General features: G+C 36.9%; 1 protein-coding gene across 3 annotated transcripts in view; it reads left to right on the forward strand.

The window, feature by feature from the left end:
• The first annotated feature begins 13,731 nt into the window (after positions 1-13,731).
• CFAP300 (cilia and flagella associated protein 300) overlaps positions 13,732-25,690 on the forward strand; it is a 29,905-nt gene continuing 17,946 nt past the window's right edge. For 2 of the 3 annotated variants that reach the window (XM_079102011.1, XM_079102012.1), the window contains exons 1-3: positions 13,732-13,881; positions 14,123-14,204; positions 23,256-23,331. In XM_079102011.1, coding sequence (XP_078958137.1) covers positions 13,772-13,881; positions 14,123-14,204; positions 23,256-23,331 — 268 coding nt within the window. In that variant the 5' untranslated portion in view covers positions 13,732-13,771. The remainder of the gene's footprint in view (positions 13,882-14,122; positions 14,205-23,255; positions 23,332-25,690) is intronic. The other variant, XM_079102013.1, reaches the window with a different exon arrangement.

Below are 25,690 nucleotides of genomic sequence, written 5' to 3' on the forward strand. Positions count from 1 at the left end.
CTCAATGGCTTGTTTTTTGTTTTTTTCTGTCCTGTTTCATTGACTTTGGTTTTCCTCCTAATTTTCACACTGTATTCTGAAAAAGCCCTCTCAGAGTCACCTTGACATGAGATACAGGAGCATACAAAGATTATAGCACTCACCTCCATTTCAATTACTAGAAATTCTCCTTTCACCTGATTTACATGTGGATGCTTCCAAACTAGAATTTTACTGAAGAGTTTTAATTGGTTTTTGTTTATTTTTGAATCATACTTCTCTAGACAGATTGCTCCTTTTATACAAATTTCACATTATCTGCTTGTCATAGATTGGATTCCTCAGGAAACAGACTTTGAAACAGAGATCCGGACACAAGAGGTTTATCAAGACATTCTTCCCATAAGGAAATAGGATTAAGTAGAGGGAGATGTTGGAATCTGAGGCAGTTACAACAGAGATTCCAGTCAATTCTAAATGTCCCAAATTGAGACAAGAGGGCATCATTGTCCAATCATTGCATTCTGGCTGCCATGGAGACTATCCCTTGAGATGGACTCAGCCATAAGCCATCCACAGAAAATGATTCTGCTTTAGTTTTGAAAGGGGTTACTGGTGGATTTCCACAGCACCTATACCACTTCTTTGTAGTTGCTCAGGCTCTTTATTTTGTCAAAAAAACATTTCTCACCACCTCCAAATCCTACCCATCCTTTAAGCGAAGCTCAAATGCTCTCATCTCCATTAATATTCCAATTCTTGTCATTGTAAAAATACTTTTTTCCTTTAAGTTTCAAGCAGTTTATCTATATTTTTCTTGTGACACTATGGTATTTATCTTTTTCCACCTTCTACTACAGCTATTTTTCATGTCAATGATTCACACAGTAAACCAGAATCTAAAGTTATAAAGTCAACAAAACAGATATGATCCTCTCCTTTGCTTTAAATGAATAATAGAAAGTTAAAAGTTTCTAGTAGTAAAAGAGCATGTAGGAGGAAAATTTCATTCAAACAAGGTTTTCAGGGAATATTTCTCTAAAAAAGTGATAAATTAAGACCAAAAGGTTAAATAGAGAGTAGCTGAGTAAAGGGAGATAGTGGGGATAAGGAGATCTATTCAAGTAAGAAGAGCAGGAAATACTGAAGTTGACATTTATTCAACAAGTATATACATTTGATTCCTTGTTATGTGCCAGCCATCATCTTAAGTGCTAGACTCCATCACTAAACAAATACAGAAGAAGAGTCCTTTCTCCATGGAGCATTTATTCTAAGAAATTAAAGAATTCAATAGAATGAGAGTACAAAAAGGAGTGGTGCAAGATGAGGTTGAAGAGGTAGAGACCTGATCCCTAATGAGCTGATAAGGATTTGAAGATTTTCATACCACAGGACCTGACCCAGTTGTATTTCTGTTGTTGCTTATTTGTTGGTTGGTTTTGGATTTTTGTGTGTAAGTGTGGTGCCAAGATTAAACCCAGGGCTTATGCTAAGCACCCATTCCACCATTGAGCTACACTATAATGTACACGTCCTGTCTCTCTTTCTAGTTTGTAAATTTTCAGAAGTCTGCTTTGTCACTATTACTTTCCAGTACATAAGTCCCCTTTGCAAATAATGTGTACCCAAAAAATAGTATAATGGTTAATATTTGAGTGCCTTTATGTTCTGGAGATTGGTCTAAGCATGTTCTATGTATCAACTTGTGAATCCTCAAAATTCATCTCAATTGGCTGGCTAAAAGAGAGGAGTTAAGTTTATTTGGAGAACAGAAACCTGGACATACCTGAAAGTTTACAGATGTGTATGTTGGGAAAGGGAGGGAACTATGGATAAGAAAAAATTACAATACAAGTGAAACAAGTTGAGCTTCATAAGCTTTGCATCTTATTCAAACCAAATAATTTTAAAACATTCATAGTGAGTTACAAGACTAAGAAATACATAGACATGAAAACTGTGTAATTTTATAAGTCAAAAAAAATAAACATTTGCACATCTCTAGGACCCTCATCGTGTCCTCTGTACTGATAATTATCCAAGTGTATGTCTACAGAACGTGAAGAGTTCGTTTAGTAAAATCATTGTGCTTTCTGGGGAGCTGTTTGTTACAAATCATAATTATCTCTTTAAAAATCAGCAAAAGCCCATCATTCCTCTCTGGAAAAAATAAAGATTAAAAAAAATCTCAAGAATTTGTTATCTGGAATCTGCAAAGACACCTGTCTGATGGAGAGCTGCCCCCACCCTCTTCCCTGCAGCTCTCTGATGTTGCAACACCCAAATGCAAAAAGACTCACCTGTGGCCTGAATGTGGCTGTGCCTCCTCAACTGAGAAGCTAGATAAATATTACACCCAGGAGAGACACTAGGGGCCAGGCATGGTCACACACACCTGTAATCCCAACTACTTGGGGGGTAAGGTAGGAGGATGGCAAGTTTGAAGCCAGTCTGAGCAACTTAGCAAGACTCTGTCTCAATAAAATTTAAAAGGGGGCTGGGCATGTTAGAAACTAGGCAACTGCTAGAAGAAACTATGTAGGGTCAACACTTCAACATACAGGCACAGGCAATGACTTTCTCACTAGGACCCCTAAAGCTCAGGAAATAATGGCAAGAGTTAATAAATGGGATAGCATCAAATTAAAAAGCTTCTACATAGCAAAGAAAACAATTAAGAATGTGATTAGAGAACCCACAGAATTTACCCTAAAGAATTAAACTCAGAATACCGTAGTGATAGGAGCATACCCATGTTAACAGCAGCACGATTCATAATAGTCAAACAATGGAACCAGCCTAGGTGTCCATCAACAGATGAATGCATAAAGAAAATGTGGTCTATATAAACAATGGAGTTTAATGTAGGCATAAAGAAAAATGAAATTATGTTATTTACAGGAAAAAGGATGGAACTTGAGATACTAATGTTAAGTAAAACACACCACACTCAGAAAGTCAAGGGGCATGTTTTCTCTCATATGTGGAAGTTAGAAAGAAAAAAGGAAAAGAAAGGTGGGGGTGGGGTAGGGATCTCATGAAAAGTAAAGGCAGATCAGTAGAGGAAAGGGACTAGGAGATAGAAGGAGGGGAGTGAGGGGCTAAGTGCTGGGGAGTGATATTGGCCAAATTATATTGTTATCTTGTATGCATGTATGAATGTGTAACAATAAATGTCATCATTATGTACAACTATACCAATTTAAAAAAATGTGGAAAGAGTAAAAAAAATGTGGAAAGAGCAAAAAAAGGGCGAGGTAGGCATGTAACTCAGTGGTAGTGCTTGCCTAGCATGGATGCCCCTAGGTTCAATCCTTAGTACCACAGAAAAATAAAAGGCATTAAGAAACAGTCCCTGACTGAGCATTACAAGTATGGTTATAGTTCCAAGTGAGAAATAAAACATGGCTTCTGGGCTGGGGCTATGGCTCAGTGGTAAAGCAATTGCCTCACATGTGAGAGGCACTGGGTTAGATCCTCAGCACCACATGAAAATAAGTGAATAAACAAAGATGTTGTGTCCATCTACAACTAAAAAAATATTAAAAAAAAAAAAAACATGGCTTCTTAGAAGATGAGGAAAGGCAGAAAAAGGTGAGAGAACACAGCTGTGTAGTGAAGTGCTAGTCACTGTTAACATGGCAGGTCTTTAACCAAATTCAATTTTAATACACAACAGTATGAAACAGTTCAACCATCCCTGGTTTGGATAAATGCCCCTCAAAGCTCCCGTGTTAATGACTGGACATCAGGGTGGCACTATTGGGAGGTGGTAGAACCTTTAGGAGACTAGGCCTATTGGGAAGTCCATAGGTCAATGGAGACCTGTCCTCTCAAAGGGTATTGTGGGATGCCAGTCTCTTACTCTTCCTGATTCTTCTCTTTGCCTCCTGGCTGATGAGGTGAATAGTTTTGCTCCCCCACAGGCTCCCATTATAATGTGCTGCCTCATCAGAGGCCCAAAGCAATGGGGCTACTTGGATGGAACCTCCAAACCTAAGCCAAAATAAAACTTTTCTTTTTATTAGTTAATTATCTCAGTTCTTTCTTTTTAGTAATGAAGAGCTGACAAATACATTCCTTTTTTTCAAGCACTCCCAATCAATTAATTCTTGGATTAAGTACAGATTTACCCATAACAAAAAACATAAAAATAATAATCAAGAGCTATCCTCTCTCCCATTAGAGCCTTAATTCTGCACACTAATTTCCCTAACACTAGACCCTCTGCTTTGTCTCCTTAGTATTTTCCTCTATCTCAGGTGATTATAGCCCCTTGCTGTGTGCTTTAGACACATACCCCACACATCCCTACTCTGAAGTGTATGGAGGCATGGTAGATTGAGGTGAGTAGGAAATTGGGGTACCTTACTTTTAACATTTCATAAACTTTATTTAAACCAATGTAAACCAAAAACAGAATTCTGCAATAAAAAGTATTTTTGTAGGAACCAAACAAACATGAGTTGTACCCAGCCATAAGGAAGGCAGAGAAACTGCTCTTCTTGACAGCCCTAAAAAGCTTCAAATTAACCTCAAAGACAAGATTCCTGTCACAGAACAGAGAGACAGGTTCCAGCCCCTACTTGTTTACATCTTCCTGGGGCCAAAACTCCACCCACACCCCATTCCCCCTTGCCTCACACTCCCATACTATTTGTCTTCCAGAAGCAAAAACTGGTTAGGTTTAACCCTTTCCTTTACCAACATATTCCACCATGAACCAGAGGCTGCTGTTATACTAAACAGAATCAAAGTTAATAAGCAAAAAAAAAAAAATGACGCTCACTTAGCAGCACATATCAGGCACTACAATAAGCACATACATGCTTCCACAATTAATTCGTGCAACAATCCAGATGAGGAAACAGAACCAAAGAAGATAACTGATCAAGTTACCTTCACAAAATTAGTAAATGGTACAGTGAAAGGCAGATCTGCTTAACCATAAAATCTATGCTTTGACTATAGTTAAAGCCTATAAAAGTAAATTCATATATAATAAATTATCTATAAATTCCACTTATTAAAATTAAAATTTATAAATTTATTTTACTAATAGATTACCTAGAGGTTAAATTTATAAAATGTTATCTATTTAAAAATAACCCCTAAGACCTCAATTTGTTTTAAATTAAATATATTCAGGCAACAAGTGTACTTATAGCTAAATTTAATGCTTACAACAAAAATATAACTGTCAAATTTATCAAACAATTTATATTTTTCACACATATAGTAAAATTGGAATTATTGATTCATTTACTCAAGAACTTTTTAGGATCCCCTTCCAGGTGTTAGCCACAAAGAATGCTGAACAGAATGCTCAGTCTTTGTTCTTTTATTTTACTGGCTAGTAAGGGAGAGACATTAAATATAGAAGCAACAAGTATTTAAGTAATTGGAGGTTTTGTTGTTTTGTGTGTGTGTGTTTGTTTTGGTTTGGGTACTGGGGATTGAACCCAGGCAAATTGTACCTCTGAGCCAGATCCCCAGGCAGGGTCATACAAGGGTGCTAAAGCTGGCTTCAAACTTGTGATCCTCCTGTCTCAACCTCTATAGTTGCTGGGATTCCAGGGATGTGACACCACGCCCAGCTTGCAATTTGTTATAAGCACTATAAAGAACAATACATTGTTATGAGAGAAAAAAAAGAAAAGTTAATGTTGATTGATAGAAAAGATCTCCAGAGAAGTGAGTTGTAACCTGAAACTTGAAGGATACACAAGAAGTAGATAGATTAACAGTGGTGGGGAAGGGAGGTATTTCAGGCAGAGAAAATACCCTTTGCCAAGGCCCTGAGCAAGAAAGGTTCATTTTTTCCAGACTAGTGATCCTTGGAGAACCAAACCTGGGGAGAAGACAGGAAATGAAGACGGAAAGGATAACAGTACAAGCCATAAGGATTTTGTCTTTTATCTTTTGTGTAATGTAAACCAAATGAGTAATTTGCAATAGTTTAATTTTATAATCAAATTTATCATGTTATAAAACAGTCTAGCTCTCGTGTTCACAATGGATGATAGAAGAATGGAAGAGAGACCAGATTCACTTACAGTCATCCAAGCAAAACAATAGTGTTCCCTTGGACTATCATAGCAACAGCAGAACCAGGAGAGACTTGAATACACTGAATTTACATTTAGGAGATTATAAAACATAATGGTGTCTTTGGTTTTTATATAGTTTAGATGTTTTCCAAAGTTTCACATGTTGGAAGCTGGGTATCCAGTGCAGCAGTAGGAGATAGTATAGAATCTTCAAGAGGTGAGTTCTAGTTGGAGGTTCTTGGATCCTTGAGGGTGCTTCCCCTAAAAGGGAACTCTGGCCTCCTAGAGTGAGTTCTAGTGAGATTGAGTTGTTACAAAAGTCTGAGCCTGACTCTTGAATCCCTCTCCGGCTACCTGTTTGAGATGTGAGCTTTCCTCCTGCAAGCACTCTGCATCAGTCATAGGGCCTTTGCCAGAGCCTGCACCAGGCTCTTCGGACTTTCAGTCTCCAAAACTATAAGTTAAACAAACCCCTTTTTCTTCATAAGTAGTTTGTCAATAGTGAAGAAAAGCTGACTAATACAGTGATGGATTTGATAAGGAAAGGAGAGAAGAGGAATGAGACAAGGTGTGGTCAAAGAAGAGCCCCAGGTTTCTAAATTGAGCAACTAGGTAGATGGAGGGGTAGAACAGCTTAAAAGAAGAATAAAAAGGGATGATATGTTTAGTGAATGTATACTGTCGAGATGTCAAGTGCTTCTCATTTAAAGTACATATGAATCACCTACAGAGTCTTGATAAACTATTGGTTCTGATTCATGAGGTCAGCAGGGTGTGGTCCAACATGACTAGTCTCAGCTACTTTAGAGTCTGAGGCATAAGGAGAGGATAGCTTGAGCCCACAAGCTCAAGACCAGCCTGGGCAATATAGCAAGACCATGTCTTTAAAAAAAAAAAAAAAGTCATGACTCACAAGGAGTAGAACTAGAGATTCTGCAGTTTTATGAGTTCCCAAATGATGTCAATGTTGCTGGTCCTCAGACCACATTTTTAGTAGCAAGTTTCTACTACAGCAACCCTACAGTGTGACAAATTTTTTGCCAAATAATAATAAGGTTTTAATTTAATCATAATTTTATAAAAGAAATGCTATTTTAATTACAAAAAAAAAAAAGAGCACAGGGCTAAGGTATAGCTCAGTGGTAGAGCACCTGCATAGCATGTTCTGGCTTAATCCCTACCACTACAAAAAAAGAAAAGAAAGAAAATAATACCACTAAATATCCCACAAACCGTAAAACAGTTAAAAAAAAGTAGAAAACACTTAGGAATACTTTTAGGCTAATGAAATCAAAACTAGGTGAGTTGTCCAACCACTTTAAAAACATAATGTATCAAATATAAGAAAATGTCCTTGTGTTAATCAATTTTCCATTAAAGTAACAAAATATCTGAGGTCATCAACTTATAAAGAGGAAAGGTTTATTTTAGCTCACAGTTTTGGAGGTTACAGTCCATAATTGGATGGCCCCATTGTTTTAAGTCTGTGGTGAGGCAGCACATCATGGTGGGAATACATGGAAAATCAAAATCACTAACCTCATGTCCAGGAAGCAAAAAGAAGAGAAAAGGGTCAGGTCTCATTATTCCCTTCAGTGACATATTTCCAAAGACCTATTGTCTTCCCACTAGGCCATTCTACCTCCCAAGAGTGCCATTTTTGGGACCAAGCCCTTAACACAGAGACATTCTGGAAACATTCGAGATTCAAACTATAGTACTTCTCTATCTATAAGGAGAAACTGACTCCATTTAAAATTGTCCCATAAAGAAAACTCCAGTACTAGATAGCTACACTGGTACATTCTTTCAAACATTTAGAAAGTATGTTTTTATGGTTTAGACATAAGGTGTCCACCAAAAGCTCACATGTGAGAAAATGCAAGAATTTTCACACATGCAGTGATTAGATTTTGAGAGTTGTAACCTAATCAGTGGAATAATTGGGCAGTAATTATATGGCAGGTAAGATGTGGCTGGAGGAGGTAGGTGGGGGGGGCGGGAGGGGGCTTGCCTTTGATGTTTATATTTTGTTCCTGGTGAGCGGAGGGTTCTCTCTCTCTCTGCTTCCTATCTGCTGTGTCCTGAGCTGCTTTCATGCCCTTCTGTTGTGATAGTCTACCTCACCTTGGGTCCAGAACAATGGAGTCAGTGATCTATGGACTGAAACCTCTGAAACTGTGAGCTAAAATAAACTTTTCCTCCTCTACATTGTTCTTGTCAAGTCTTTTGGTCACAGAGATGAAAAAGGTGACCAAATCTACAAACTATTAATATCACACAAAGTCTAGCAGTAGAAAAAAAAATTCCAACTCATTTTAGAAGGCCAACAAACTAATAGTATCAAAACCTAACAAGAGGGCTGGGGATATAGCTCAGTTGGTAGAGTGCCTGGGTTCAATCCCCAGCACCGCAAAAAAAAAAAAAAAAAACTAAAAAGAATATAATAGCAAGAAAAATCACAAGCCAATATCTCATGAATATAGACTTAAACTTTTTTTTTTCCAGTATTGGTGATTGAACCCACGGCATTGTACATTGCAGGTAGATGCTCTACAACTGAGTTAAATCCCTAGCCCTTTTTCTTATTTTATTTGAAAGAAGGTTTTCCTAAATTGCCCAGGAGGACCTCAAACTTACCATTCTCCTGCACCAGACTCCCAAGCAGCTTGGATTACAGGTATGTGCCACTAGGTCCAAAGACTTGAACATCTTAAATTTGATAATACTGTTCTCTATAAACAGGAGAATATAGGGTCTGGGGTTGTAGCTCAGTTGTGGAACACTTGCCTCGCACATCTGAGGCACTGGGTTCAATCCTCAGCACCACATTAAATAAATAAATAAATAAATGTATTGTGTCCATCTACAACTAAAATTTTTTAGAAGAATATTTTATAACATAGTGGAGCATAACCCACAAATGTAAAATTGGTTTAATAAAAACCCAAAGCAATTTACCACCTCAAGAGGATAATGAAGAGAAATCATATAACCGATCTAGTAGACACATAAATAAGCTCCAATACCTGTTCATAATTTTTAAAATCTCAAAAAAATTGAAGGAAATTTTCTCAATTTAATAATTGGTACCAATTAAATTATCTACAGCTTATGCCCTATTTGGTGGGTAAAACGTACACACACATACAAACACAATTTTTTTGTTGTTATGAGGTTATAAACAAGGCAAGAAAGTCCCCTACTACCACTTATATTTAACACTCTGGAAGTCATAGCCAGTACACAAGATAAAGGAGGTGAGGGTAGAGGAGGCACAAATATTGAAAAGAAGTAAAACTTGTTCTTAGGATCAGATACCATAATTATGTATACAGAAATTCCAAAAGTATCTATCAATAACCCATGAGAAACAAGAGACTTAGTAAGCTGTATGGATAAAAGATCAGCATATAGAATAAATTTTATAAATTTCTAAATTTTATACATAAAATGTGTGTATGCACATATATATATACATTAGAATGAACAAGTAGAAATAAAAAAATGTAAAAGTATCCTTTACAATAGCACTTCCAAAACTCAACAAATGCATAGGAATATATCTTCAACCTTGTTACTATAAATATTTTGAAGCAGATTTCTTTTCCTTTTCTTTTTTTCCTTTTTTTTCTCTTTTTTGAAATAAGGTCTTGCTATGTTGCCCAGGCTGCCTCAAATTTTAGGGGTCACCCTCCAAAATAGCTGGGACTATAAGCACACCATAAGACTTGGGCCAGATCTTGTCATGGGGGCCTGTTCTATGTATTATGGAATGTTTATTTAACAGGATCTCTGGTCGCTACCCCCAAGATGCCAATAGCACTTCCCCACACCATTCTGGACAGGTAAACATATTTCCAGACATTGCTTAATGTCCTCTAAGAAAGCAAACTCAAACCTGGTTGAGACCATTGATCTAATGGAGGTTGTTGTTATGGTTTGGACACAGTTTATGCCCTAATGATTCATGTGCTGAAAACCTGATCCACAGTGCCTCAGTGCTGAGGTGGTGGAACCTTAAGGCACAGTGCCTAGTGGAAAGTAACTAGATAATGGGGGCTCCAACCACATGAATGAATTAATGCTGGTACTGCAGAGTGGGTTGGGCCTCATGAGTTATTATTTCTCACAAGTGTGGTTTATTATACAACAAGTCCACCCCACATGGTCTTCTGCACCCACATGTTCACTTCCCATGCTGCTTCTCCACTATGTTTTGATGCAGTCAACGGGGCTGGCCCTCAACAGGACTCTAGTGTCATGCTGTTTGGATCTTCCAGCCACCAGAATCATGAGCCAAATAGGCCTCTTTACTTATACACAACCTCAGATGTTTTGTTAAAGTAACACAAAATAGAATCAGAAAGATGCCAAGACTCTTCACCTGAATACTCAAGTCACCTTTGAGAGAAATTAAAGAGATAAATGGAGAAATACCTTATTTATAATAGATTGGAAGATTCAATATTGTTACAATGTTGAGTCCTCCCCAAAATTTATCTCCAGAGTCAATGCAATTCCTATCAAACTTCTATCCAATTTCTTTAATGGAAAATGATAAATCCAGTTTAAGATTATATGGAAATGCAAAGGTAATAACATGATTGTGAGTGTGTTATGTCATTAACATACATTAAACATGTTTCTGTCTTTCCACAATAACAGAATTTACTAACTAACAATAAATTCACAGGCTATCCCATTTCCATCAGTGGTAGTTCACTGAATACTTGTGGGTTATTTGATAGTCATGTGCAGGGCAATGACGGGTTCTTATACTCCAATCTTAGTTTCTAATATCTGTAACACTCAAGTCACACATCCACAAATCACATTCTATACACGATTATATATAGGTTACACAAAGACTAAGAAAGGGTTAAGGTGGCCAGGCCACAGGGGTTCAGGAGGCTGACCTAACAGCAAAGGCAGAGAACAGATATGAATGCAAAGAATCACTATAGGTGGTCAGATAAGATTATGAACCAGTCAAAGAACTTGTTCAGGGCACAGAGCTGTCAAAGCACAGAAACTTATTCTAAGCCAAGGTCCAGACTGATGACAGTCAGCTTGAAATGCCAGCTTGGAGTGGGATTTGAATGGTCATAATGAGCAGAAGAAATCACACTCCACTAAAACCCAAGTACAGAGATTTGGAGGTTCATTGCTATGGTGATTTTTCTGGGCAAGGCTCATGATAAGTAACCAGGTGACAGGGTGAGGATACTGCCATGTCCATCTCAAGGTGCCCCTCCTTTTATGGGTCTCAAGTGAGGGGGTTGTATCATTTGATGGTCTGGTATGTTCAATAAGCTTGTGGGCCTGGTTTTTGTAATATGAGTTTGATACACCCATGCATCCATGTCCTTCTGATTCATTTGATAAATTCACGGATGGTCATTCTTATTAGCACAGTAAATTTATTTATCAGTTTATACCTATGGTTGTGCCAGACAGATGTTTACTTGTACAAAGAAGGTGTGACGTCATTCTACCTGAGCACTTAACACTTAAAAGGGAGTAACTTACAGCAAACTACTGCTTTACAAAGTGGAGTAACAATGATTTAGGCACAGTCTAAAAACTGCTGTTCCACACATCATAGAATGACTCAGAATAGAACACAGTCTTCTCTACATAATATGCAATCTTGAAAAAGAAAAATAACAAAGCTAGATGCTTCATATCCTCAGATATTAGATCGTTTTATAAAGCTACAGTACTTAAGACAATGTAGTATTAATGCAAAGTCAGTCAGATGAACAAACCACCCATAAAATTCAATTGATTTATTTAAACAATAATAAAGCTGGGCCCAGTGGCTTACACCTGTAATCCTACCTACTTGTGAGGCTGAAGCAAGATTCCAAGTTTGAGACTAGCCTCGGCAATTTAGTGATACCCTATCTCAAAATAAAAAATAAAAAGGGTTTGGTATGTAGCTAAGAAGTAGAGGGCCTCTGGGTTCAATCTCCAGTACCAGAAAAAAACAAAATAAAATATAAATGGAAAATTCATGCAATTCAGTGGTTTAGAAATGATCTTATCAATATATAGGTTGGGCTAACTAGAAACCCATATGGAAAACATTAACCTTGAGTTTAAAGGAAATTCTTTTTAGATGGACTGTGGACATAAATGTGAAACTATCTATGAAGATAGATAGTTTAGGCTTTGTTTAGGCAGAAATTAAACTTGACATATAAAAGGAAAAAGTAATAAATTATATTTCATTAAAATTAAGAATTTCTAAGCATCAAAGCTATACACAAATTACAGGTAGAGAAAATATTTGCTATATATATATATACATATATATATATGTATATTTGGCAATGAACTCACATCCAGACTATTAAAAACTTCATAAAAATTAATAAGAGAAAGACTGACAGCCTGGACAAAACACTTGAGGAGGCACTTCACCAAAGAAGATATCCAAATGGCCAATAAGCATATAAAATGTTGTTCAAAACATTAGCTCTTAAGGAAAAGCAAACTAAAAATCACAATGGGAGATTCATACAACCTCTCCAGAACAGCTAACACTTTAAGACTGGCAAGAATGTTGAACCACTGGAAATCTCATGCACTGCCATTTGGAGTGTAAATTGATTATTTTGGGGGAAAAAAATTTGTCAGTGTCTAGTAATACATGTTTATATTGTATAACTGAGCAATTCCAATCCTGGATATATTTGCAAAAGAAGTACACAAGTCATTAAAAGACATACTGAGGAGTAGGGGCACACAAAAAAAGAGAGAGGCATACATAGGAAAGTTCATAGCTGCTTTCCTAATAACCTCAACCTGGAAATAACTCAAAAGGATAAACTGTGGTATAATAATGGGTTGGAATGTTAAAGAACAAAAAAGAACGAATCTGTTTCTTTTTCCTCCCCTCCCTCTCTCTCTCTTGCTGCTGCTAAGAAATAATCAAGATAAGGTTGATTTCCTCTAGGTGCTGGGGACCGAATCCAGGGCCTTGTACATGCTAGGCGAGTGCTCTAACTGAACTATGCTTCCAGCCCCTCAAGATCAGTTGTTAAGGAAGGGGGGCGGTTGTAGTTGGTAATGAGGTAAAAAAGAGTTGTCCCGATGAACCACTATTAGACCAAAACAGCAAGCAAACAACAAACAAGCACTATACAAGTCAATTTCAATAGAAAACAAATACGTGATTCTTATTAATCAGGATGTTGTAGTGCAGTGCATATACAGAAACACATTTTAGCCTTTCAGATGTAATTTTTAAAGAAAAAAAAGAGCGAGGTAGTAAAAAACAGTAATTTCCCAGTAGTCACACAGACACATGTCTTCCAAAATAGATAAATCTAATGGATTCTGAAAAACTTTTTTTTTTTTTTTCAGAAACTTTGAGTCATCAAACTTGGATAATTGTAAATCTGAGATTGTAATGTTTGAGACAGGGGCATTAACCCATGCTGAGTCATTACTATTAAGAGTTAATGTCAACAAACATCTATCGGCAGTGTTCCGCTATCCTCGACCCCCAGTTCCCACAACCGCTACATCTGGGGTCGAAGAAGGGTGCGGATCGCAAGCCTGCGGTAGACTTCTTGGAAAACCGAGACGCTCTTCCTCCTCTCTAGGCCCCGACGGCGGACTCGCCTCCGCTCCGGGTAGACTCGTGGCCCCGCCCCTGCGTCGTAGCCCCGCCCCGACGGCCGCCGCGTCTCTATGGAAACGGCCCCTTTCACGCAGCCACGAGCACGATGGCGGCTGGGGAACCGGGGGACTTAGGCGGCTACTACTTCAGGTTCCTGCCTCAGAAAACCTTCCCATCTCTGAGCTCCCCAGATACCACCAGCCGGCTCCGCCAGTGGTGAGGGACCGAGGAACAAGGAGAAAAGAGCTCCCTGGCCTTCGCGGCTGTGGAGGAGGCGCGGGCTGGACGCGGGCCGGCGTCGAGGATGCCTATGCCGGGTCGGCTCCCTTCTGAGTGAAAGAAACTCAGAAGCAGCTGTAACCCAAGGGAGGGCGGATACCGTGGGTAGGACCGGTGTATTTTGCGCTCTGAGAGAATGCCAGTTCCAAGCTCACTCTTTTTCCCCCTTCTGCTCCAGGTCCATGCTGGGCAGAATCAAGGCTCAGGCGTTCGGGTTTGACCAGACCTTTCAAGCCTATCGGAAGGATGATTTCGTTATGGTTGGTATGGGGTTGGGAGAGTTCTTGGGTCTGTGCTGAATTTTAACTTACCGCACGTCAGCATGGATTCTTGTGAACACGCCATTCCTTAGTGACGTCATTTCTTGGAGTTGGGGAGTAATAAAAGGTGCCAATGACATTTTTTAGAGGGATTTTTACATTTCCCACTATCATAAATTTATTTTTCATTTAACTTAATCTTTTCCTATCTTCAGTATCCTGCCTGAAAGAACTTTCCAATTCTGGAAAATTTGTTTTTTAATAGGCACACCTCATTTTTAATGTTTTTACTCAGTTTTATCATTGACTTTTTACTAGGCTTAGCTCCGAATTACTTTTGCTCATAACCACCCTGAGAACTAGGTTTCAGGCCCTAACAGCAGTTCCAAATGAGGAATTTCCCCAAAAAAGTTTTGAGCAACAGCATGGTGACTGGAATAAGCTTTTAGCTAGAGGTGACTACTTTGATTATACATCTATTTTTGTGGGGTTTTTTTTTTGTTTGTTTTTTGTTTTGTTTTGTTTTGTTTTGTTTTCATTTTTTGTGGTACTGTGGATCCAACCCAGGGTGTTGCCATGCCAGGCAAATGCTGTACCACAGAGCCACATCCTCAGCCCTTTACCATCATTTTTTTTCTCCTGAGGTGGTTGTCTATGTTGCCTAGGCTGGCCTCCCACTTCAACCTCTCAAATAGCTAGGACTATAAATACAAGCCAGCAACAAGGGCTGGGGATGGAGCTCAGTGGTAAAACCCTTGGGTTCAATCCTCAGTACCAAAAACAAACAAGCAAAAAAAAACTGCAAACTATATAAGTTCTGATGTTCTTGTTAAAATTTAGTCCCATAATTTCAATCTTTTTTTCCACTCCTCAGTCAATTGGAAAATATTGGTAGGGTTTGTGAAATTACCCTATTCTTTACTGTACATGTCTTTTAAACAACTTTAAGTCGTTTATAGTTGGCATAGTTTATTCACTTGATCACACACTTTCTAAGGGCCTGCCATGTGCTAGGAATTTCCTCAAGTGCTGGGATACAAGGAGGACCAAGGCCCAACTTTTAGGGTTCTTATGAACTCTTGGCAAGACTGCCAACAAACAAAATCAAATCATTTCCTACTGTGTTTTAAGTATAGTGAACAAAAGGGAACATTAGGTCAGATTGTCTCCCAGTTCTAGAGGCTAGAAGTCAGAGATCAAGGCATGATAGAATTATTGTTCTTCTGAAACCTCTACAGGAGTGCTTCCTTGCCTCTTCCTAGCTTCTGGTGGTACTAGTAATCCTAGTACTAGCATTCTCTGGTTTACAACACAGCCTTTAAACTCCACTTATGTCAAAGTCACATGCCCTCCCCTCTTGTGTCAGTGTCTCCTCTCTTCTAAGAACACCAGTCATACTGTGTTAAGAGCCCACCCTACTCTAGTATAATCTTATCTTGACTAATAATATCTGCAACAACCCTATTTCCAACTCTTTCTGAAGTTTCAGGAAGGACAAACATTTACCCTAACAGGGTAAATCGGTTGCCTATTTCCCTTTCCCTAAGATAGTGTTTTAATGCCATTATAATATAATGCTACTATTAATGATATTTCTTAAATATTCATAGTTAGGCTTTTATAGCTTTTTATAGTTTTCAATTAAACCACTATTGGCACTCAACTTTGTTTTTTGGTTGTTTTTTTTTTTTAGAAAAAGATCAGAATTTTAATTCCTGAATTTAAAAGTGCTATAGAAATTTATTTGACTCATTTATCCAAGAAATATTGAAATTACACCACTATGTACAGCTATCATGCACCAATAAAAAATATGAAAAAAAAAATTTGTTGAGCCTGAGGTAATGGTGCACACCTGTGATTTGGGAGACTGAGGCAGGAAGGTCACAGGTTCAAGGCCAGCCTCAGCAACTTAGCAAGACCTTATCTCAAAAATAACAAAAGATTTAAAAGTTTGGGGATGTAGCTCAGTAGTATAGCTCCCCTGGTGTGTGTATATATATATATAGTTTGTTTAATACTTACTGTGTGATAAAAAGGTAGACCTGATCCCAGATTAAAAGGCATATACAGTTTGGGAAACTAGAAATGTAATTAAAAAAATTTCTGTAACAAATCAAATAATTGTATTGATAGAGGGCATAGAAGATGTCCTTGACCCATAGAAAAATATCACCCAACAAAAGGGCTTTGATGTCAGGGAAAATTTTGTTGAAGAAGGTATAGAATAATTTTTTTTGGTTGTTTAATTGAGTTCTTCAACAGATTCACCCATAAAATGCAACATATTTCCATAATTCCAGGCAATTTTTTTCTAATTTCAAAATTCTTCATGTTTGTTTATCCTTATTTTTATTCCTATGAAGTGGGCAGTGTTATGCCTAGATTTCAATTCAAACAAATATATAGTCACTTTTATTCATATAACTTGGATGAAAGTAAAACACTGTGTCTAAGAGTATACCCACAGGGAATATACCCTGAAGCTAATGCTTTTTTTTTTTCGACCCCCTAAACAGGGTCTTACTGGTTTGCCTAGGCTGGCCTCAAATTCCTGGGCGCTCGTGCTTCTCCTATCTCAGCCTCCCTTGTACCTAGGACTATAGGCCTGTGCAGTCCTGTGTGACTCTTTAGGATCCCTCGTTGACCAACCTCTTCACTTGAAATATTCTGAGAGACTCTAGCAGTGTGTTCATGGTTAAACTTTTTTAAAATATTCCAAAAATAAAATGGTTTTTGTATTTTTAGAGCTCTTAAAATTATTTAAACCCAAGGCTCTATAAAACTTGAATCTTCCTTGATTTGGTCTTTTAATTAGCTGACTGGGTTCAAATTCCAACTCTGCCACTCATAAGCTATGTGACATTGGGCAAATTACTTAATAACCTTCCTTGAAAAACCTCCATTTGCCTTTCTGCAAAATAGTCATAGTGCTTCATGTGTAGTAAGTGTTTAATAAGTATTTTGAATATAGAAATAATATTGAATAATATGATTGACGATTAAATGAAACAGTATTTGACGTGTTTAGCAAAATGCCTGGCACATTGTGCTATTATTGTTATGAACATTTGTCACTCATACATTACAGAGTATTTTTATATAGCAATAGTGATGCCTGTGTACCAGATTTATCTTCCATCATTTTTAACACATTTATCACTAATCTTTACAACAATATGACTGAGAAAACTACGAGTCAGAAACGTTAAGTAATTTGTGCAAGAATGCCCAGCAAAGGGATTTTTATTTCAAATTCCATATTCTTCTACTGCCCAGACTTGTAAGTGAACCAAAAGTATTGCTTAAACTGGACTTTCAAATTTTGAATTTTCCCTTTCAGCTTATGTTTCAAGTTCATTTGTAAGGCAGTAAATGGACTCAAGGAACAAAACATTTATCTAGCAAACATCTCTTCAATTCCTAATCTGTACAGAAGAATAGACAAAGAGGGAAACAAAATGAACCATTGTCCTCCAGATCAATGTGTGGTAATGTCCTGAGTTAAGACTAATACTTGAATGGTCAGGTGAGCTGTTCAGGAGAAAGGGGCTTAAGGACTAATAAGTTCTTGTGAGTAAGGGAAAGAGGAACATATAGGATGAATCCCAAGTTTCTTTCTTGTGGCTGGAGAAGCTCACTGATGCTATTAAATGCATAGAAAATATAGAAGAATAAATTTAAAACTTTAAGTTTAGTGTTAGGCATGCTCAACAAGAGGTGCATCCAATTGGCAGTTTTCTAGACAGTTGAATACAACGTCTAATTTGGGGTCTCGCGAGAACTGTAGCCTCAATATATAACATTGGTATCCTTCCTATTGTACTAGATATTATGAGGGGAATTTTGCATATCAACTGGCAAAGAAGCCTTTTAATTTGCAGAGCTTTCCAAAATGGCTGCACAACACTTGTGCTTACATATCATGACTTAGGTAGTGACCAAATCCCAGGGAGGCAAAGAAACACAGATATAACTGAGTACATTTCTATCCAAATAAAATCAGAATTCCTTACGGAAAAGAGAATTGATATTGGATTAGAAACCAGCCAGATAGGTAATGTAATCAAATATCTATCTACATTACATGTTCTGAAACAAATTTATTTAAAATGCATTAACATTGATATCTTTGTTATTAATTTCTTTATTCCTTATTTTTCTTTATTGTTACTCATTTCCAAATCATCTAATATTTTTCCAAATTTCATCAATTCTCTGGAAGTTACCATATAGAGAATCCTTTCTAATGCCTCACTGGAAATTCTGTAACATCAAAAATACCTGCGGGGCGCAGTGGCGCACACCTGTAATCCCAGCGGCTCAGGAGGCTCAGACAGGAGGATTGCAAGTTCAAAGCCAGCCTCAGCAAAAGTGAAGTGCTAAGCAACTCAGTGAGACCCTGTCTCTAAATAAAATACAAGACAGGGCTGGGATGTGGCTCAGTGGTCAAGTGTCCCCGAGTTCAATCCCCAGTACCCTCCCCCTCAAAAAAATACCATTTACACATATTAGAAGAATATTTTTTCAAAATCATTTTTAGATGCATAATTGTAATCTCATTAACAAAACTTGCATTGCTTTTTTTAAGGGGACTTTATAAAAATTTATTTACATTGCCTCTAGGTTGACTTCTTACAGAGCAGTTGGTCTTATTCAATTTATCACATCTAAAATGTGGTCTTAAATTAGTAACTCCCAGGAATGATTATCAAATCTGAATTAGATTTCCCTCTTTTAAAATAGTTCTTTGAGAAGGCCTATAAAGTATTCAAAATCAATGATTATTGAGGTTAATTTCAGCTGTACGTCTTCTGCAAAAGTACTATTATATAAATTAAAATAGTTGAACAAATACTTTTTAATTTGAAAGACTTCAAAAAGTGATACTTTTTAAGGAATAATTTTAAGGATTTTTTTAAAATAAGCACATATAATACATTCTTTTTTTTTTTTTAATTTCAAAAAAATGTTAGTACTGAGGATTGAACCCAGGGGTACTTTACCATTGACCTATATCCCAAATCTTTTTATTTATTTATTTTTGAGTGGGATCTTGCTAAGTTGCTAAGGGTGCCTTGAACTTGTGATCCTCCTGCCTCAACCTCATGGGTTGTTGGAATTACGGTATGTTGGCCTTTTTTTTTTCTTTTGCCCTTTTTTTTTTTTTTTAATATGTTTATTTTTTACTCCCCATCAGTAGAATGTAAATTCCATGAGAATAGAAACGTTGTCTTGCTTAGCTTCATGTAGGCATAAATAATTCTCACCTCACATACCTGACTCTCTTCATCATATTCTCTTTCTCCCTCTCTCCCCTTCTCCCCCCACCCCCTCTCTCTCCTTATTCCTTCTCTCTGCCTTTCTCTCCTTTTCTCCCTAATGGTACTGGGGATTGAACCCAGGTCCTCACACATGCTAGATATATATTCTACCACTGAACTATACCCACACCATTTTTATTTTTAGACAGGTTCTCCCTAAATTCCCCAGGCTGGCCTCAAACTTGTGATCCTTCTACCTCAGCTTCCCAAGTAGGGGATTACTGGCCCTGCAACACTGTGCCTGACTGCTCATCATTGTCTTCCTGATAGCATGGCATTCATTCTAATTTTTCACAAAATTATCTCAAGACTCTTTGTTTTCTCTCTCTTCCTCCTTCCCCCTAATATGGAATCCATCCACTTCTCACTAGCTAGCACCTTGACTACTGTGAACATCAATGCTTCTACCAGCAGTAATCTCACTCCTGAACAGTCCCTTAACAGCCCTTCAATTCATTCTCCATATTGAAACTATAATGAACTTTTAAAAATATGATTTAATCACTCTTTCCTATGATTGCAATTTTTTTGTATCTTCCCCCTGCCTTTAGATCAAAATTTTGACCAAGATTTAGATTGTTTTTAGGTCAAGATTAAAATTCTTCACTTGACTACAAGGTTCTGTTTAACTCCTGCTCTCATCTGACCTTTGCTGCCCCTATTATGGCTACACTAAACCTCTTCATTTTCCTCAAATGGAATGTCCCATACTTTCTTACTTTAGAGCCTTTAAACTTGACATTTTCCCCACCTTAAAATATGGTCTTTCTAGTAGCATGCTGGAACCAGCTCAGGAGAGCTAGATTGCAAAATTTTTAGTAATCTTTGTTTGCTGATTGTTAAACTGTTGGCAGCTTGAAATCCACAATGAAAATTGGCTAATGTTACAAATCAGGACTTTAGGAAGAGGAAGGGATGTCAGTTGTAAAACATTTACCAGAATACCTCTTTCCCAGCTAACTCCTCTTCACCTTTCAGTTCTAAACCTAAATGTTTTTTTGGCCAATCTTTCTTTCCAACACCCTTAGATTAGGACTGCCTACTATGTATATGGATAGCACTCCTGTGTAATACTCAGGGAATATTACTATCTTCTTTTTTTTGACTATAAACTCCATGAGAGCAGGCTTTATATCCATTGAATTTTGGAATTAGGAAGTCAAGGGTACTTTTAATTTAAATGAAGGAAATCAGGAGCAAGATAAGAGGAATAAGTAGTTGATAGAAAAGTAAGACAGCTTAGATTGCTCCTTCAAGAAGCTATTTAGGTTGGGCTGGGGATGTAGTTCAGTTGGTAGAGTGTCCTGGGTTCAATCCCCAGCACCGCAAAAAAAAAAGAAGAAGCTATTTAAGGGGCTGGAATTGTGGCTTAGTGGTATAATGCTTGCCTGGCATATATGAGGCACTGGGTTCAGAGATTCTTGGCACTGCATAAAAAAATAAAGGTACTGTGTCCATCTGCAGCTAAAAATATTTTTATTAAAAAAAGCTATTGAAGAAAAACGATTGCTTGAAGGGGATGTTGAAAATAGGGAAATATTTATTGTAACTTTTGTAACAACTTAAACAATAAAGAAACATTTATAGGAAAAAAATCATCTTTCTCTATCCCAATCTAAAATTACCCCCTCCCCTTAACCTTCTTCCATAAGCCTATAACCACCTCTCTAAAAGTTTTGATATATTCTTCCGTATTTTTCTTTATTTGCATATAGATGTGTAAAGGCTTTATCATATACATTGCTCTTAACTACCTCTTATTATTTGGGGGATTTTAAATATTTATGTTTTTTCCTTCAAAGTCAATAATCACCATTCAGGAAAAGTTTATTGAGTAACTACTGTATGTCAGACCATTCTAAGTGCCACAGATCCAGCAATGAATAAGAAAAGCAAGTCCTACTACTTAGGGAGCTTACATTCTGTTTTAGTGCTTTTTTCCAGTAGCTGAATTCTGCCTGGTATATTTTATTCACCCATGCTTCTATCGATGGACATTGAAGTTGTTTCCAGATTTTGACACTACAAATAATACTTCAGAAAAAAAGATTTATACATAAATACTACCAGCTGGTAGTTTCAAAACCCAAGAGTAGAGTTTGCAGGATCATAATTTATTCATATTTTTATTGTTCAAGATAATAACATTATTTTCCCAAAAGGTTATAAAGATTTACACTTAAGCAGTTTATGAGAATGCATATTTTCTGCTACTCTTGCCAAAAGTTACCAGTCTCAGGACTGGGGATATGACTCAGAGGTTGAGAACTTGCCCAGCATGCACAAGGCCCAAGGTTCAGTCCCCAGCACTGGGGGAAAAAAAAAAGTTAACCAGTCTTTTTTTGGGCAATATGGTGGAGTTAAAATATTATCCTCTGGTTTCTGATTTCATTTTTTTTACTGCTCCTGAAGTTGGGCATCTTTTCATAATTATTAACTGTTTGCATTTTTTACACACCTGTTTCTTATCTTTGACCAGCTTTAAATCAGGTTGTCAATTTTTCTTGTAAATTTTGAGCTTTTTTTAACCATTGAGAATCAGCTCCCCTTCTTTGTTATCATATTTGTTGCAAATATTTTCTCTCAGTTTTTGATTAATTAATTGCTCATCACTGACATATTTTCTGGCTGCCCAGCACTTTTTGAACACCCATGTGACTTGGGGTAATTTCTACCCTTTGTTTTTTGGAAATCCAAGTGGAACTGCCCCCACCAAAAGAAATGCAAGGATCTCCCTTACATTTAGAACACAAGACCTGGGTTAGGTACATAGTTCAGTGATAGAGTGAGTACTTGGCATGTGTGATACCTTGAGTTTCATCTCCAGCACGGGAAAGGAGGATTGGGGAGATGAACATTAAGCATGGTACCTAGGTTACCAACCAGACTGATCATTTCACGACTGTGATTTTGAAATGAACAACTTAAGATGCACTCTGCATTCATTTCACTGACAAAGGCAGTGGCAGAGGCATCCATCTTTTAGGCTGGGTAGTCCTGGCACAGCAGTGGCTTGGTTAGAAATAAGTGGTTATAGTGTCTTTGGCCAAACCACCATAAATACACCTGATATTGGAAATAAGCAGAGTTAGACTTACATAGTACTTATGTAGGAAATAGAAGTGGTAACAGCTTTCCCTAGTGCTTAATAGGGCTGCTGTAGCAACGTTAGCAGTTTCCTTATCCGGGCAATTCTGCATGTGATTTTGGATCATTCCCAGAGTGTGACCTGAAGCCTAAAGTTTTGTAGATGGCCTGAGATGCTTTTCATTTTTCTTCTGCCTTTTCAATCAAAGTCACCTACTAGTACTTGGAACTTAAATTTTTGATTGACTGTTACATTACCTTTTGTCACATAGAAAGTTTTCATTTATAGCAAGTCAAACCTGTCACTTTGCTATGCACTCCTTGGATAGAATTAGATTGGTGGTTAGTTTTAGATTTAGATCCAGTACATGAGTGGCTATTAAGAAGATTAATTCAGAAAATAAGACAGTATATATTCTCTAAATTTTTACTGAAAACCAATTTCTTTTTATTAAGTCACAAAATTTATCTGTACTTGGATACACATTGTTGTTCATGCTGTTCCAATTTGAATGTAATAAACTTTCCCAATACGAAAGTGTCCTTTCTAGTTTAGCTTTACTTAAGTAATTTTAGAAGTTGATTTTATTATGATTTATAATAAAGTATCTAACATGTTCTTCTCCAACTTATATTTTAGGCTTTTTTCAAAGACCCAAATGTTATTCCAAATTTGCAGTTACTTTCAGATTCTTCTGGACAATGGATTACATTAGGTAAATAAAATTTCATCTTTCCACGTGACCGTTTTGCTATTATAACAAAATTTTGCCCCCCAAATTTTCATTATTAGAATACAAATTGTGAGCTGAGTCTGGTGGTACACCCCTGTAATCCCAGCTACTTGGGAGGCTGAGGTAGGAGGAGTGCAAGTTCAGCAATTTAGCAAGACCCTGTCTCTAAATAAAAAATAAAAAGGGCTGAGTTTGTGGCTCTTGGTGGAGTACCTCTGGGTCAATCCCCAGTATCATAAATAAGTAAGTAAATAAAGAAGTGAATTAAATACAAATTGAGAATGGTAACTCATCTGTTTGATAACATCAAGATCAAGTTTGAGCTGGACGCAGTGATATACTCTTGTAATCCCAGCAATTTGTGAGACTGAGGCAGAAGGATCGTTTTTTCAAAAATTTTTTTTTAGTTGTAAGTGGACACAATAGCTTTATTTTATTTATTTTTATGTGGTGCTGAGCATCGAACTCAGGGCCTCACACATGCTAGGCAGGCACTCTATCACTGAGCCACAACCCCAACCTGAGGCAGAAGGATCTTCAAAGCCAGCCTCAGCAACTTAGTGAGATCCTAAGCAACTTAGCAAGAACCTGTCTCAAAATATAAAATAAAAAGGGCTGGAGATATAGCTCAGTAGTAGAGCACCCCTGGGTTCAATCCCTGGTACAAAAAAAAAAATCAAGTTTGACTGGTTGTGCCAGACCTGCCCTGCATCTCTCTCCAGTAATCTACTGATATTGTCCTGGCTGAGCACCTAAGAGTAATTTTTCTTTTTATTAACTTTAAAAAGTATCTATTTTTAAAAAGTATTGTGTACCTCCTATGTACTCTGCTAGATGCAGGAAACATTAATGTGGGTAAGAGAAAACCTGTATTCAGGGTACTTGTCGAATTGTTAAAGTAAATGTGTGTGTAATAATGTATTACATGTTCTACTATAGAAATGGGAGCAGGAGGTGGGGAGGGGTCAATTCTACCCAGAGGGAAAGGATCAAGAAAGTTTCTCCTAATATGGGGATGCTTATGCAAAAATCTCAATTGTGGTGGGGGCATGAATATCTGAAGAGGAATCAGCTACCATAGAACATTTTTAAAAAATAATATATTAAGTCATGGAGAAGTGTCTTAAAATCTCAAAATAACTTTATATCGATAATATTTTCATGATACATTAAAATACAACTATGAAATTTAAAGAAAGTTACCCAAACATTTAACTACTTAACAACACTCATTTAAATCTCTTAAATAACACAGGTCAAGAAAGAAATCAGAGTTAATTTTGTTTTGGAAACAAAAAATGAACACTATAGTTTCTTGATTCTTATGTTTTTTAAAGTTTTTTATTTTTAATTGACACAATTATATTTATGGAATAAATCAATGTATACATTTATACATTATATGATGATCAAATCAAGGTAATTAGCATACCCATCACCTCAAATACTTACCATTTCTTTGTGACAAAGACATTCAAAATCTCTTCTAGTTATTTTGTCTTTTTAATCATTTAAATTTTTTTTTTCATATTTTTATTGGTGCATTATAGTTGTACTTAATGGTGGGATTTGTGTTACACATTTGTACATGCACACAATTTAACAGCATAATTTGGCCAGTGTCATTCCCCAATATTTCCCCTGTCCCTTCCCTCCTCTCTCACCCTGTTCCCTTTCTTCTCTGTCAGTCTCCCTTCAATTTTCATGAGATCCCCATCCCCACCTTTCTTTTCCCTTTTTCCTCTCTAGCATCCACATATGAGAGAAAACATACAACTGTTAGCTTTCTGAGTTTGGCTTATTTTGAATGCTACATTTTAAATTTAAGTTTGAAGTAAAAGCATCATTACATTTAGGAGAATCTGGCATTGTGATTGTGCTCAAGAATATGCAAACTGATTTTAAATTAGTTGTTTTGTTTTGGGATGGGGGACTTCTGGTAAATTATTCTACTGCATTTTCATGAAATTCTAGTAGTGGTCACACAAAAGTAATTTTTCTTAAAGTATTATTTTAAGAAGAAGATTACAAATTGTTCATGATGTTAGATTTAGCAGGTCAAATTTTATTGCTTTGGCTAAAGATTACTGCAAAATTTATAGAGCAGAAAACTGGTACAGAACGATCTTTAGACTACTTACAAAATTGAACTGAATATCTAAGCAAGTATATTTAATGCTTTAAATTTTTCAGAAGGGAATAATCAGAGCCATGTGTCACAGGGTTTATGAAACATAGTAACTTCAGTCAATTCATTTGAAAAAAATGAGGTTTACTAAAGTAAGTGTTCAGCCTTCCCCTATATTAGTATACACTTCACAAAACAGTACCAACTTTTTCT

Source organism: Sciurus vulgaris (assembly GCF_902686455.1).
Source record: "Sciurus vulgaris genome assembly, chromosome: 11".
Lineage (NCBI taxonomy): Eukaryota > Metazoa > Chordata > Mammalia > Rodentia > Sciuridae > Sciurus > Sciurus vulgaris.